This window comes from Delphinapterus leucas, chromosome 7 (assembly GCF_059928025.1).
Source record: "Delphinapterus leucas isolate spDelLeu-1000000601 "Yukka" chromosome 7, BTC_Dleu_Yukka2, whole genome shotgun sequence".
Taxonomy (NCBI): domain Eukaryota; kingdom Metazoa; phylum Chordata; class Mammalia; order Artiodactyla; family Monodontidae; genus Delphinapterus; species Delphinapterus leucas.
The window spans coordinates 35,684,056-35,699,623 of record NC_143135.1 but is presented as its reverse complement, the minus strand read 5'-3'; the positions used below and the strand labels follow the sequence as shown (position 1 = coordinate 35,699,623).

General features: G+C 49.9%; 1 protein-coding gene across 1 annotated transcript in view; it reads left to right on the top strand.

The window, feature by feature from the left end:
• SLC6A5 (solute carrier family 6 member 5) overlaps window positions 1-15,568 on the top strand; it is a 56,657-nt gene that overhangs the window by 14,739 nt on the left and 26,350 nt on the right. The window contains exons 6-8 of the mRNA XM_022583585.3: window positions 2,529-2,661; window positions 10,972-11,106; window positions 13,114-13,217. Of these exons, the coding sequence (XP_022439293.2) occupies window positions 2,529-2,661; window positions 10,972-11,106; window positions 13,114-13,217 (372 nt within the window). The remainder of the gene's footprint in view (window positions 1-2,528; window positions 2,662-10,971; window positions 11,107-13,113; window positions 13,218-15,568) is intronic.

The following is a 15,568-nucleotide window of genomic DNA, read 5'->3' as shown; positions in this document are numbered from 1 at the left end:
AATAGGAGTTTTTATGTGTCTCTCCCACTTTAAATGTTAGCAATCGAATTCAGATGAAACACTGGGGTCAGGTAAAATGCATGTGTCAGGGGGCCCCTGGTTTGTGGCCTTTACTTAGATAATAGGAAGTGGTTACTACTGTTCCCACTAGTTCTTCCAAGATTTCTCTCTTGTGGACTTAGAGGGCACATGGATGTTTCCTGTAGAACAGAAGGGGCACTTAGGCTGAATGAAGAAATAATCCCCTTTGAAGAAAACGTAGGACCAGTGAGGGTGGGCCTTGATTCACCCTGAACTCTGAGAAAGGAGTCTGACCTCGTGGTGGGCTGAAATCTGATCACATAATCCATGTGGTCAGGTGTATTACGAAGTGTTTTGCAAATCTGCTTTTGGTGGCTTTGCTAATCCTCTGGGACCAGTCTTAGTTTCCAAGAGGGAATGTTATCAGGAGCTTCTTGGGGCCACCCAATATCCCTTATTAAATCATGGAGTAGTTGAGATGGCCAAGGGGCCGTGGAATTGTTGGCTAGATGGCCTGCCCATTGTGGGGTTGGGGGTCCTTTTCAGTGCTTAGAAGTATGGTCCCTAAGGTTTGGTAGCCCAGGCTGGCTCCACCCTTGGTGACTTCTACTCTACTCTAGAGCCCAGGTTGCCCCAGGAGTTGAGACTAAAAGAGGTCCGGGTTGCTCTTGTGAACTGCAAAACAGCCTCTCACAGTGTCGCTGGCTAGCTGGCCGGCGGGGTGCTGCCCCCCTTCACTTCCCTCAGCAGGTCAGGACACTCGGCCATCATGTCTGCAGTCCAGTAGAGTCTGGATGCTGGCTGGCCCTTGATTCAGGTCACAGAAAGACACCCACCTACATGCACAGCACTTTCATCCAGGCTGTGTGACTTTATTACAGAGTTGAGGGGATTGTCCCATCTGGCGTCATGACTCATGGTCTCTGAAGCTGCTTCCTGTCCCCAGGGATGAGGCTGCCTGCTCGCCCGCTAGCCAGGGATGTGGGCGTCGTCGCCTTCAGCTTACACACAGGTGCCAGCAGCTGCTATAGATGAGCGCCAGCCCCCTCCTGTTTGCGGCTGGTTGCCTGTCTTTGAATACGTTCCTTGAGTAAGGCCCAGCCAGCCCTGCTTTTACATTTCAGCCAACCTCAGCCCTGGGACATGCTCATCACAACCTGAACTAAAATGCACAGCGGCATTTTTAATTCTTTTACCATAATGACTCTGTACTGATTTTTTTAAATTTAAAGTTGTACAAAAACTATTGGGGGGCTTCCCTGGTGGCGCAGTGGTTGAGAGTCCGCCTGCCGATGCAGGGGACATGGGTTCGTGCCCCGGTCCGGGAGGATCCCACATGCCGCGGAGCGGCTGGGCCCGTGAGCCATGGCCGCTGAGCCTGCGCATCCAGAGCCTGTGCTCCGCAACAGGTGGGGCCGCAACAGTGAGAGGCCCCCGTACTGCAAAAACAAAAACAAACAAACAAAAAACAAAAAAACCTATTGGGATACATTCTCACAAAAGAGTAGAACAATACAGAAACACACAAAAATCATCCTTGACAGTTTAGAGTTTCTGTTAGTGATGTGTCCTTATGTAAAGACAACAACCTCCATAATGCCCATTCCGGGGGCTGCTACACCAGGACCCCCGACGCTGTTGGATTTGTTACACTGCTCCTGAGGCAGCTCCAGATGACGGTGGAGCTGACATAGCCTTGTTCAGAGCCCGCCCAGGGCCATAATTAATTTTTTTTAAGTCGAAGTATAGTTGCATTATAATATGGTGTTAATTTCAGGTATATAGCAAAGTGATTCAGTTACACACACACACACACACACATTCTTTTTTAGATTCTTTTCCCTTATAGGTTATTACAAAATATTGAGTATAGTTCCCTGTGCTAATACAGCAGGTCCTTTAGGGCCATAATTTTTTTTTTAATTAATTTATTTATTTTTGGCTGCGTTGGGTCTTCGTTGCTGCGCGCAGGCTTTCTCTAGTCGCAGCGAGTGGGGGCTGCTCTTCATTGTGGTACGCGGGCTTCTCATTGTGGTGGCTTCTCTTGTTGCGGAGCATGGGCTCTAGGCATGCGGGCTTCAGTAGTTGTGGCGCGCAGGCTCAGTAGTTGTGGCTCACGAGCTCTAGAGTGCAGGCTCAGTAGTTGTGGCACATGGGCTTAGTTGCTCTGCGGCATGTGGGATTTTCCCGGATCAGGGCTCGAACCTGTGTCCCCTGCATGGGCAGGTGGATTCTCAACCACTGCGCCACCAGGGAAGCCCCTTTAGGGCCATAATTAATTAAAAGCAGGGTAAATTCAGTGGGTCTCACCACAGACAGCTGTGGGAGGGAGCCCGGATCAGCAAATCCCTCACAACCTGATCTGATCAGGTCCCTGATGGGGAGGGTGGGGATGCTGGGATTTTGTCTGAGGCTCTGCAGGAAGATAAAGCCTGCAGACTGTCACCTCCGCCAGCTCATCCTTCCCCTCCTTCCTCCCCTCCCTTCTCTCTCCTTTCAATTCATAGGTACTTTGTGCTGAAGATTTCTGCAGGGATTGAATATCCTGGCGAGATCAGGTGGCCACTAGCCTTCTGCCTCTTCCTGGCTTGGGTGATTGTGTATGCATCCCTGGCAAAAGGAATCAAGACTTCAGGAAAAGTAAGAACTTATATTTATCTGAGAGAAAGCTCTGGGACCCCCAGGGCTGTTTGTGTCATAGAGCAGCCAAAGTGTGCTGGGATGAGAGTTTGGAGGTGTGGGTAGAATTCTGATTCGTCCCTGAGTAGCTGTGAGGCCTTGGACAAGTGAGTTCACTGCTGTCTGTAAAATGGGATAATAATGCCTTTCTCCTCGGGAGGTTTTAAGGGTTAACTGAGACAGATGTACTCAGGGCTCCTAGTGGATGGCGGGGGCTCTGTGGTGAGTTTCCTTCCTTCCCTATTGGGGACCCTTCATTCAGCAGATGGCACTCCCCGATATGATTCAATCTCTCCCGAAAGTCTAGAGTTGGTCCTGCCGGCTTTTTGCTTCTTGGTCTGGCTGCCAGCTCAGTCACTGCTCCTCCCAGGAAGCTGGAAGAAGATCAAAGTTGTGAAGGGGATTCCTTCTCCTCACTCCTGACCACCCCGTTCTCCGCCTTTCGTGCCCTTTCTCCAACCCCATCCCAACACTCTCCCATCCCACGTGCCCCCAGCATGACAGGGCGATAATCCTGCCAGTGGGAGTTTGCTCGAGCACGTGCTTGGCCGCTCTTGCTAGATAGTCGCTTGGCAGGTCCTTTGGAGGTGGTGGGACACCCACCCCAAGCTCAGTTCTAAGGCACGGCAGGCACGGTGTGCAGGGTCCCTCAGGACACGCTGGATGTTGTGGTAAAGGTCCCAGTGTTTTCCCCTCATCTTCCTGCTGCTTTAGAAAAACCCCATGAAACGGTTAACCAACCACTTTGATGATAACCAATATGAGTTCATCATCTGGAGAGTCATTTGCATGTCTCAGCATGAAACCCCAAATGTCTTTAAGGCCCAAGGAATAGAACGTGATGGTGAACTCTGAGACCATAGGTTGTGGAGTTTGGCTTGGTCCAGTCGTCCAGGCCAGGGTTTACTGTGGTCACAATAGCAAACAACCCGTTTGGAAGGATCCGGCCTCATGGGGGTGAGGGTCTGTGCCGCCTCTCACCTCCCAGGCATGCTTCACAGGCCCCACCAGGCACCCACACCTGGCACCCATCAGCCACAGAGAGCGGTCTGTCTTCTCCCTGGACGCATGGACAAGCTCACGAGGGTCTTCTGATAACAATTCTTTCTGGTGCCCTCCATGTAATCTGGTTCCACATGGGCTTGAATGGTGTATTCTGGCAGCTTGGTCAGGGTCACCTGAGCCAGTGGTGCCCTTAAATGACATCAGGTGGGGAGAGAGCCAGACTGGGGGTTAGGAGATCTGGGTTCTAGCCCCCCAGCCCTTCCGTGGTGTTTTCTGTGTAGGGACATCTCTGCTTGGACAATGAAACCTGGTTGAGCTTCAGATTTGCCCTTAGCTTTTATTTATTTAGCCAATAAGTGGAAAGCGGATTTTCTTTATCTTAGCTATTTCAGGAGCCTTCGGTTGTCTCATTTCTAAAGTGAAGGCAATTGGATTGGGCGATGTCTAAGACCTGCTGGCTCTAACATGATTCTGTCAGAACACTTGCTGGGTGAGCTGGGGGTACTTACCCTCTCTGACCTCTGTTTCCCCCTCTGTAAAATGAGAGCTGGGATTGAGGACCCTGCTAGCTCTGAATGAGTATTATGAGACTGGAGCAATTGTTTTTCTAGGGCAGCAGGAAGATGAGGAAATGTTAACATGACCCTCACAGTAACGTCCTGTGAGTCCTGAGGTTTCCTGGGCTCCTTGCCTTCCGTGACTTGGAACTGAGCTTGGAGTGGCAGTAAAGGGCCAGCCAGGGCTTCCCTGGTGGCGCAGTGTTTGAGAGTCCGCCTGCCGATGCAGGGGACACGGATTCGTGCCGCAGTCCGGGAAGATCCCACACGCCGCAGAGCGGCTGGGTCCGTGAGCCATGGCCGCTGAGCCTGCGCGTCTGGAGCCTGTGCTCCGCAATGGGAGAGGCCACAACAGTGAGAGGCCCGTGTACCGAAAAAAAAAAAAAAAAGGGCCAGCCAGGTGGTGATTGTTTAGCAAGAGGGACCATGTCTTTGCTCAGCCAAAATCGAACTGCAGGACCATCACGTACAGCTAGAGATGGAGAGAGGGCACCTTCAACCATAATCGAAGTGGCCGGACAGGTCTCTAGCAGGATAGGCTAGAAGGTGTGATTGGCAGGAGAAGAGGTGTTAGGTGAGGAGGATCAGAACAGCAGCCATGTTGGCGACATGAGGAAGGATGGCCTGGTGGCTTTAGAGTCAGACCAGTCTGAGTTCAAATCCCATCTTGATCACTTTCTAGTTGTGTAACTCTGGACAAGCTGTTTAACCATTGGAACCTCAGTTTCCTCATCTGTAAAATGGGGATAATAGTACGTACCTCGTAGAGCTGTTCTAAGATTAGGTGAGAGAATATATATATATATATATAATATATATATAAAATACCTGGCATATGATCAGTTCTTAATTGACATTAACTCTTTTCATTTTTGTGATAATGATTGGCTGATGTATTGAGTGGATATTGTCCCGTGATGACATCTTGAAAGCAGTGGCTCTGGTGGGAAAATGGAAAGAGAAAGGGAAGTTGGTTGAACACTCTGTGTGCCAGGCACTCTGCTAAGTACTTCACCTGCATTAGTGCATTCAATCTGCCCAACAACCAGCTAGGTAAGGACATTTCTTCCCATTTTATAGATGGAGAAGCTGAGGCGCATCAAGGTAGAGTAAATTGCTGGAGGTCACACAGCTTTTTTTTTTTTTTAATGGTGTAGTATTTACATATAAACTACTCACAAACTCCCGAATACTTTATTTTACTTTATTATTTTTAAAATTATTTATTTATTTATTTGTCTGCGCTGGGTCTTATTTGCGGCATGAGAACTCTTAGTTGCAGCATGTAGGATCTAGTTCCCTGACCAGAGATGGAACCCGGGCCCCCTGCATTGGGAGCGCAGAGTCTTAGCCACTGGACTACAGGGAAGTCCCGGTCACACAGCTTTTAAGTGGCAGCGCTGGGATTTGAACCCAGGTCTGTCTCCCTTTAAAGCCTAGACTCTTTCCACTACGTGACATCCTCTCCCAAGGAGGGGCTGTTAGGAATAGATGGAAATGCAGAATTCTGGAGCCATCATTTGCATCTGGGGGGAAAAGTCCCCCCACTGTGAATCAGGACCCTTGCACTGCTACCCCGTCCTGCTGTCAATAGCTGTCATTACCAGCTGGGCAAGTCCCAGGAGGCATCCGGGTCCCATCTTCCACGTCTGCAAATTCAAGGGTTAAGATAAATATTCTCTAAGATCCTTCTTTGCTTATCAGGCTGCAATTTTGGGGGGATGGTGTTAGAATCAGTTCTTGGCATTGATTTAGAATTTACTCCTTGGTGCTAGATTTTATGGGCTCTCTCTCTTTGAAATGGGGATTTTTGAGTAGCCCTGAGCAAGTCAGCTTTTCTTTTAGATCTGCTACGTTATCTTTCTGCTTCATTGAGCGAGGTTTCCAATTAGGGATCAATGATGAATTTTCTTTTAATGAGGAATACCACCGGAAATAATGCCTCCCGGTTTATTATCCTGCCCCGGCTCGTGCAGACATTAATCATAGAGCTTTGTTTGGAAGCACAGCTGCAGCATCTCATTACGACAGGCTCCTTTGTGACCGAAGTTCCACCAAGACTGTCATTTCTAAGCAACAGAGATGTCCTTCTTCTGTTGCGGCAAGATAAACTCAGTTCCTCTTGTTCAGGGCCCTAGGAGAGAAGAGTGGCCGGCTGCTTCCTATGTGACCTGAGTCTCCCTTTGAGCAGCTAGAATTCCAGAGGCAGGGGCGACCAGCAGGCAGCCTGAAGGTCAAATGCAGCCCATCTGACCTCAGGGGCCGCTCTGCCTGAGAGTTATGGCGAGGACACAAAGCCAGCTTAATTAGTTGGCACTGGCTGGGGTGGGGGCAGTGGCCTTACCACCTGTTCAGGGCTGCCAGGTGTCGGGCCAGCAGGCTCAGATCAACTCGTCGTTGTCACTCCTGCCAAGTATAATTCATTACTGTTCAAGTTTAATTCCGCTGGCAGTCCATCCTGAAACAGGTACATTCTGAAGGCCCCGTGACGTAGGAGAACTAGCTGGGAAGAGACCTCCACAAACACCTGACTAACACTTGACTCACATTGGAGGCAGCCCCGGGATTTCGAAATGAAACTGTGTGCCCTTTCAGTCCACCGCAATCCCCACTGACAAAGTGAGTGCATCATTCCACATACCAGGGCCGGACCTGGTGAGGAAAGCAAGTGCCTAGGGTGTGAAATTTAAGGCGGCGCTCACTCCCAGGTTCCTGCATGTGCAGGCTCGGTCCCATGAGGGTGAGTGCTTCCTTAAATTGTGCACCCCGGGTGTTCCCTTGCCTCACTCTAGTCCCCGCCCTGCCTCACACATTTCAGATCATGTGGCCCAGTGAGTGGCATTAAAGGTATGGAAATAGGCTTTGTAGTTAGAAAGCTTCAAGTCTGGATCTTGGCTCCAGCTGGGAGACCTTGAGCGAGATATTTAACGCTTTGTGGGAGGCTTAACCTGAGCCTGTTTCCTCCTCTGTAAAATGGGACTGCAAAGAGCTGATCCATGGAGGGAACTCCAGAAATGCGCTGTCTCCCGCACTCAAATGGGAGCAGCGTCTCAGCTGGTTAGACTGGTGCCACTCTTGGGGTCTTCTTCCTGCTGGACCCCACTATATATGTCATCTCCTCTCCCTTGCCTCCTTCCACCCTCATCTCCCACCAGCTCCACATGGTCAGGAGGTGAAGAGGATATCCCTTAGTTGTCACCCTGCCCCTGCTGTCTTGGCGGGGCCCCGCCCGGCCCTGTAGCATTCCTCTCCCCAGCCCCATCCGACAGCTGGGAGGACAGCCCGGGTCATCCTGTGGTGGGTGATTTTCTCCTGAGACGTCAGATGCCTTTGGGTTTCCTACCGTCTGTGTGTGGAAGGGTTTCACTTAAGGGGAAGGAGAGAAGCAGCTTTGGGGCTGGAGAGGAGGGAACAGGGAGCCCCCCGCTCAATATCCCTGGTAATTCCAGTGCCTCAGGGCAAAGAGTGGAGGGGGCTGCTGTCCTGGGGAACGGGGAGGAGACTCCTGGTCAGTGGTGGCAGCAGTGCAGAGAAAAGGAGACCAGCCCATCTCTGGTCTGTAGACAGGAAGACTTTGGCCTTGACAAGTAACTGGGTTTAGAGGAAGAAATAACTCCTTATCTTTCCTGACCTGCAGCCTGTCCCATTTCAGCTGACGGAACCTCTGCCCACCAGCTGCCGAGGCCACAACCTTTGGGGCCATCCTTGACTCCTGCCTCCCGCCCCTCTCACTCCCCATTAAATTGATCAGGAAGTTCTGTTGCTCTTCCTGCACGGTGTATCGGTTTCTGATCATTTCTCCTAGCTCCCCTGAAACACCCTGGATGGAGCCATTCCTGTCCCTTCCTTGCCAGGATTGCTGCTGTGGCCTCCTAACCACTGCCCCTGCAGTGTAAATGTGACGCAGCAAGCCGGTGACAGCTAAAATGTTAGATTGTATCACCCCTCTGCCCAAATCCCTGCAGAAGTTCCCCATCCCCTCCCCACCCACACGGGCCCACAAGGCTCTGCAGGATCTGTCCCTGCCTCCACCCCTACCCCTGCCTTCCTCTCCCACCTGTGCCCCTTGCCCAGCCACAGCGGCTGTCTGGCTGCCCCTAGAAGGCTGGCACACTCCCTTCTTAGGGTCTTTACTCCAGCGGTTCCCTCTGTCTGGAATGTTCTCCCAGATATCCAGTTGGCGCATTCTCACTTCCTTCAAGTCCTGGGCAACTTCTCAGCGAGGCCTTCCCTGTCCTCTCCTTTATTATGGCCATCGTCCCAGCCACCCTCCCCAGCATGTGCCTGGAACATATTAGATGCTCAAAAATATGTGTACCTATGTATGCATATGTGTGTATTTATTGGATTAATAAGAAGTAACCCCGAGAGATTTATCTTCATCTCAACCCTAACTTTCCCTCAATCCATCCTTTTCAAGTCCTTGAATCAGTTCTCATCTCTTAAACATCCCAGTGCCTGCCAGTCGCTGCCAGGCTGGAGCCCCTGTCAGGCCATGGGGTCTGTGCAGCCAGTGTGTGATGGGGACTCTATCTCCCTCCCGGAGGCAGGTGTTCTGGCTTCCCCAGGATGGAAGGCTGGGGGTGAGCACAGAGGGGCTCTGAACCAACAGTGCTCAGCCGGCTGTCTATGCCCATCCTGTGGATGAGGATGAGGGAGGATTTGGTGGTCCAGGACAGGAGCTTAGCCTCATCCTTCCAAGTGTCTCCTAATGTACTTTTGGGATGTAACTGGCTTATGAGCTGAGGGTTGCCGGGGTTATTAAATTTAGGACTGGTGAGTCATTGGCAAGACAGAAATGGCACTTCCCTTTCCAGGGTCCCAGGCCTGTTCCATGGCGTATGCATCGTCCCATTGTGCTCTTCCAACAGCCCTGTGAGGAGTATGCTTTTGTTATTGCCACTGTGCAGGTGTGGACACTGAGATTCAGTGAGGTTAAATCACTTCCCAAGGTGGCCCAGCTCATAAGTGATGGAGCTAGGGTTTGAACTCAGGCCCGTTGGAGTGCAGAGCCCAAGCTCTCCCAGTCTACTCTTCTCTCTGTCTACTGAATCCTGGTCTCAAGCCCTTCCTCCATTCTGAGTTTTTTTGTTTTTTTTTTTTTTGCGGTACGCGGGCCTCTCACTGTTGTGGCCTCTCCCGTTGCGGAACACAGGCTCCGGACGCACAGGCTCAGCGGCCACAGCTCACGGGCCCAGCCGCTCCGCGCGGCATGTGGGATCTTCCCGGACCGGGGCACGTACCCATGTCCCCTGCATCGGCAGGCGGACTCCCAACCCCTGCGCCACCAGGGAAGCCCCATTCTGAGGTTTGACTGACAGATAAGGAAGGTGCCTCTCACTCATCCCCGTTCAACCACAGCCCCCAAGTTCTGCTGATGATATTTCCCAAATATTTCTCGGCTCTGCTCCTTCCCTCTCGGTCAGAATCTAGGAGCCTCCTTCGGCTGGTACTCAGGGCTTCCACGACCTGTCTCCTCCCATGTCTCTAGCGCCCCATTGCTCTTAGCCTCAACTGTGTGCTGTGCTCCTAGTGAATTTAGGGACTTGCCCTCACCCCTGCCTTTCCCACTTTCTTCCCTCACCTTCCCACCTCACCTTTCCTCCTCTGCGTTGCACTTGGCCTCTAAGATCCGACTCGCGTGTCATGGCCGTGCATCTTTCTGTAATCTCCTGGATTGAGCCCAGTGCCCTCCCCTGGGCTTCACAGTGTCCTGTTTGGAACTGCTTAGCCCATTATTCAGATATTGTCTCTGGGTCTCCGAGGTCGAGTTCCTTCACCGTTATGCATCTAAGCCCTGGCACAACTCCCAGGTCATAGGAGGCCGTGATAAATGCTTGTTGACCTTAACTGCATTGAATGACCATCTGTTACAGGTTAGGTGCTGTGCTAGGGGCCCACTTAATCCTCAATTACTTTAAGAAACGTGCAATTATCCCCAGTTTACAGCTGCAGAAACTGAGATTCAGAGAGCTGATTAGCTTGACCTAAGTCTCATAGCTACTCAGGGCCAGAGATGTGATTTTATTTGAACCTAAATATGTCTAATCCTAAGATCATGGTTCTCTCATGTCACTAGGCTGCCTCGCTTAGGGTGTGTGTATAAACAAGGATGGAAAACTTAAGATAAAAAATTAACCTCTAATGGTGGGATTTGGGGCCTGAAGCAGAGGGTGGGCTAGGAATTAGGGAGGAGGGGGGCACATACCCTTTCTCTTTCAGTTGGTCCTTAGGGAGTTTTCCACTTCTGCGCTGCAGGCTGACTCAATCCACAGTCTTGGGTGTCCCCCTCAAGACTTCATTTCTGGGCTTCCCTGGTGGTGTAGTGGTTGAGAGTCCGCCTGCCCATGCAGGGGACACGGATTCGTGCCCCGGTCCGGGAGGATCCCACATGCCGCGGAGCGGCTGGGCCCGTGAGCCATGGCCGCTGAGCCTGTGCGTCCGGAGCCTGTGCCCTGAAACGGGAGAGGCCACAACAGTGAAAGGCCCGCATACTGCAAAAAAAAAAAAGACTTCATTTCTGGCTCTCTCTGATTCACCTTTGGTCCCAGTGCCTTCCTTGTGTCCCCAGAACTACAAGAGTTTGGCAAAAACTACCCTATCAGGCACTTGCCTCCAGGCGGCGGAGACACTCTGCCTCTGTTGATGCTCCTTTGGTCACATCCCGTGTGTCTGCTCCTTCCTGCCCCCGTGTTGGTGGCTTTTCCAGGTGGTGTACTTCACGGCCACGTTCCCGTACGTCGTGCTGGTGATTCTTCTCATCCGAGGAGTTACCCTGCCTGGAGCTGGCGCTGGGATTTGGTACTTCATCACGCCTAAGTGGGAGAAGCTTACGGACGCCACGGTGGGCTTCTGATTTCATTTATGACGTGCCTGTGGGGGGAACGGCACATGGGGGTGGGTCCCGCTCTGGGACACTGTTTAGCAGAAGGGGTCAGACCTCCGCCCACAGGGCATTTCACTGTTTGCCTTTACAAACTCCTGATAATCTTGAAATGTTACACACTCAGGAAGTTTTTAATGAGAACTGAGCAGCTGGGGGTTTCAGATCCCTGGAATAGTTGTCCTACGCCTGGGAGGCTGCAGAGGCTGAAATGAAGAATGAAATTCCCTTAATAGCTTTGGGCCACCTCATGCCACTTATCTGTTGCTAATTATAGTGTGTTGGAAATGGAGTTTTGCTGGCTGGAAAATAATAGCACTTAGGCAAACCGCCAGCAATTATAATTTAAAGGGCTCAGACAGATTTGAATACCTCTGACACACCGAGACACAGAGCCAGCACACACTTACACTTTCTCTTGGCATATTCTGTACACGCATATCTTACTCTAAAATTCCCAACCCCCAGAACTTCACATGAGGGGGTGATTGTTTAATAAGAAATGCATTTTCTCACCTTAAAGAAAAATCTGCTTTTCCAGAAGATTTTAAGAAAGCATAACTAGGATTGAGTTTGCACGTAATGAAAAACCTCCAGATAATGGCAGCTTTAACAAAAGTTTATTTCACTTGCAGCCCAGTGGTAGATAGTCAAGCCCTGGTTGGGTGGCTCCACAGTGTCCCAGGTTCCTGTCTTTCCGCCCCACCATCCTCAGTGAATATCTGCCAGAGCTTCACCCATCATGTCAGCATTCCAGGTGGCACAAAGCAGTGAGGGAAGAGACAGATAGGCATCCTCCTTCTCTTTAAAGGAGGAGAAAGCCCAGAAATTCCACATAACACTTGATTTTCTCATCCTTGGCCAAAACTAAGTCATATGGTGATTTCCTCTCAGCTGCACCTCTCCTTGATTCTGGGAGTTGGCCATTTGGCTGGACATATGGCAGCCTTGAAATAAAACCACAGCTTTGTTAGTGAGGAGCATGGGAGAATGGAGGTTGTGGTACAGGCTTTGCCAGCACACACTTGAACTTTCTCTTTGCATATGTTAAGCACAATTTAAAAAGCAGTTTTAATTAATAAAAAGGATAGGAAGTCCATATCAAATCATATAAATCTATAGCTCAAACTCTTGAGTAGCTTTCTGGAGTTTAATGAGGACAATTAAAAGAAATCGCCAATGGGCTCCCCTGGTGGCTCAGCGGTTGAGAGTCTGCCTGCCGATGCAGGGGACATGGGTTCGTGCCCCGGTCTGGGAAGATCCCACGTGCCGCGGAGCGGCTGGGCCCGTGAGCCATGGCCGCTGAGCGTGCGCGTCCGGAGCCTGTGCTCCGCAATGGGAGAGGCCGCGGCGCTGAGAGGCCCGCGTACCGCAAAAAAAAAAAAAAAAAAAAGAAAAGAAATCGCCAAGATGACCAAGAGGTGTTGTCAGCCAAGTTCGAGAATGAGGTGGCACTGTAAAATCCACTCAGCTGTGGCACAGAGCTTGCTTTACTTTGATGAGGGGCTACAGAATTTCAGATTTTTAGTAAATTGTCCTAATCTTTAGGAATGTCAATTTTGTTTTTTACTTTTGGGGGGGAATGTCAATTTTAAGAGGTTTTCATTTTGTATCCATGAATATTTTTGGTGTTCCAAATTGTTTTTTTGAGTGTGCTTCCAGCTAAAGAAGGGGCTCTCCCCTTCTGTATAGTTTTACATTGTAGGGCTTGCAAGCATGAAATGTGTACATTGCTTATTGAGTTCCTCTCCTTTGATTAGAATGAAGTTAGAATGAAGTTAGGCAGGTCATTTACTGCCTTTTTGGCTTCCAGTGCAAATGATGTATGTTTCTCGTTTATGTTGGTGCCAAAGTCATCTTGTCCTGACTGCCTTTTCCCCGGGGGAGATGGTGTGGCTTTGGGAGACTCCCCTCCCCTGGGCCAGCCTCTTTCAGTTACCTTAAATCTTCCCCTCTTTTGCCTCCCAGGTGTGGAAAGATGCTGCCACTCAGATTTTCTTCTCTTTATCTGCTGCATGGGGAGGCCTGATCACTCTTTCTTCTTACAACAAATTCCACAACAACTGCTACAGGTATGTGGAGGCACTTCAAGTCCCAGAGGGAGTGGGTGAATGGGACTAGGGCCTGGGGACAGAATCATGGGCTGTGTCATCAGACACCTGAGGCCATATCCTCACACTTCACCCAAGGCAGAGCCAGACAGTTAGCTCTGGTGTAGGGGAAATCGCCTGCTAAGGCCTAGCTGCTGGCTTCTGGTGGCCTGGCTTGGACCCCAACTTGCACCCTGATTCTGACGCATGGGATGGAATTGAGTTTCTCTGGAGGTGCCATGCAGCTGGTTGTGTCCTGGAATAGTCATTTGTGAGCTATCTAGTCCATGGATACAGTTGTATGGTAGTCGCTGATGAAGTGTGGTCATTCAGTCACTCGACAAACGCTTTTCTAGAGAGCCCTGTAAGAAAGGCAGCATGGTACAGTGGAAAGAATACCTTGGTGATGGATGTGTTAATTAACTCAATGGTGGGACTTCTGTTTCAATGCATATGTATATCAAATCATCACGTTATACACTTTAAATATGTTAAAATGTATTACAATTGTATCTGTCAGTTAAACCCAAAGTTATGCAAACTTTGAGTCCCCTACCAGATTTAGGAAACAGAACATGGGGAGGTCGGGTGGGCCCGGGAATCTACATATGGAGACAGGATCCTCAGGTGACTCTGGTGCAGGGTGACATTTGGATAGTGTGATATTAGGGGACTCTGGAACCCCAAAGATGTGAGACAGCCTGGACAGCTTCTGGACGAGGTGACATCTGAAAGTTAAATCCATCTGTGACAAACAGTAAGAAAATACTGAGGGGCTGATTAAAAAAAAAAAAGGAAGAAAGAACCTTGGAGTCAGAGAGACTTGCATTTGTATTATGACTTCACCATTTTCTAAAACTCCAAGACATGGGTAAGACAGTTCACTTCTCTGAATCTCTGTTTTCTCATCTGTAAAATGCAGATTATAATATTTTGTTGAAGGGTAAGAGATGATGTATGCAAAATTCCCACAGCAATATTTTGCACATAGTAGGTGCTCAGTAGACAGCAGTTGCCATTCTTATTATTTTTAATCGTGCATGAGATATTTCGTGAACCAAAAGGAAGAGATTATAGTTAAACTGTGGCCTAGCCTGGCTGGGATGGCCTCACACAAGTGACATCTGTGCTGGGCCAAATTTCAAAAGGTGTTAGGGGAGGAAGGGAAGGTTTTCAGGTGGGGATGAGTGTGGATGGGTGTGATGGAGACGTGGGAGGGAGCAGGTTGATGGGACTGGAGCAGGTGTGTGCTCACCAGGCAAGAAGGAAATAGGGCCTGAGAGCTGGCTGAGGCCAGACTGGAGAGAGCCTTTGTGCTAGTCTCCTGGGGCTGCCGTAACAAATAGCACAGAGTGGGTGACCTGAACGACAGAAATTAATTTTCTCGCGGTTCTGGAGGCTAGAAGTCCAAGATCAAGGTATCGACAGGGCTGGTTTCTTCTAAGCCCTCTCTGCGTGGCTTGTAGCTGGCCGTCTTCTCCCTGTGTCTCTACATGGTCTTCCCGCTGTGCGCCCTGATCTCCTCTTCTTATAAGGGCATCAATCGTATTGGATTAGCGCCCACTCTCATGATTTCCTCTTAACTTACCTGTTTAAAGACCCTATTTTCAAATGCAGTCACATTCTGAGGAACTGGGGGTTGGGACTTCAACATTTACATTTTGGGGGCACACAATTCAGCCCGTAACAGCTAGAATGCCAGACTAAGTTGTCTGAACTTCTTTGGTCATAGTTGCTTATTAACTTATGAGCTGCGAGACTCAGTCTGAGCATCGTCCAAGGGGGAAGCATTGCTCTGTGCTTTGTTAGAAATGAGGCTGTGTGGTGTGGCTAATGGGCAGGTAGTCTGGGTTCAAAACAGAACCTACCATTATAAGCCCATTACCTTCCCCTGGGCCTCAGTTTCCCCATCAGTAAACTAAGGTCCTGGACAAGGTGGACTGTATCCTGAGCACTTGCTCTGTGCCAGGCTCTGTGCGGTGCAGGCCTCATCTGGTTCTGTCCTCAGAACAACCTGTGAGGGAGGTGGAGTCATTGCCACCATTTAAAGTCAGAGTGGAGAGAAGGGAAGCCTCCTGCACTGTTGGTGGGAATGTAAATTGATACAGCCACTATGGAGAACAGTGTGGAGGTTCCTTAAAAAACTAAAAATAGAACTACCATATGACCCAGCAATCCCACTACTGGACGTATATCTGATGAAAACCATAATTTGAAAAGATACATGCACTGTTTATTGCGGCACTGTTTACGATAGCCAGGACACGGAAGCAACTAAATGTCCATCAACAGAGGAATGGATAAAAGAGATGTGGTACATATATACAATGGAA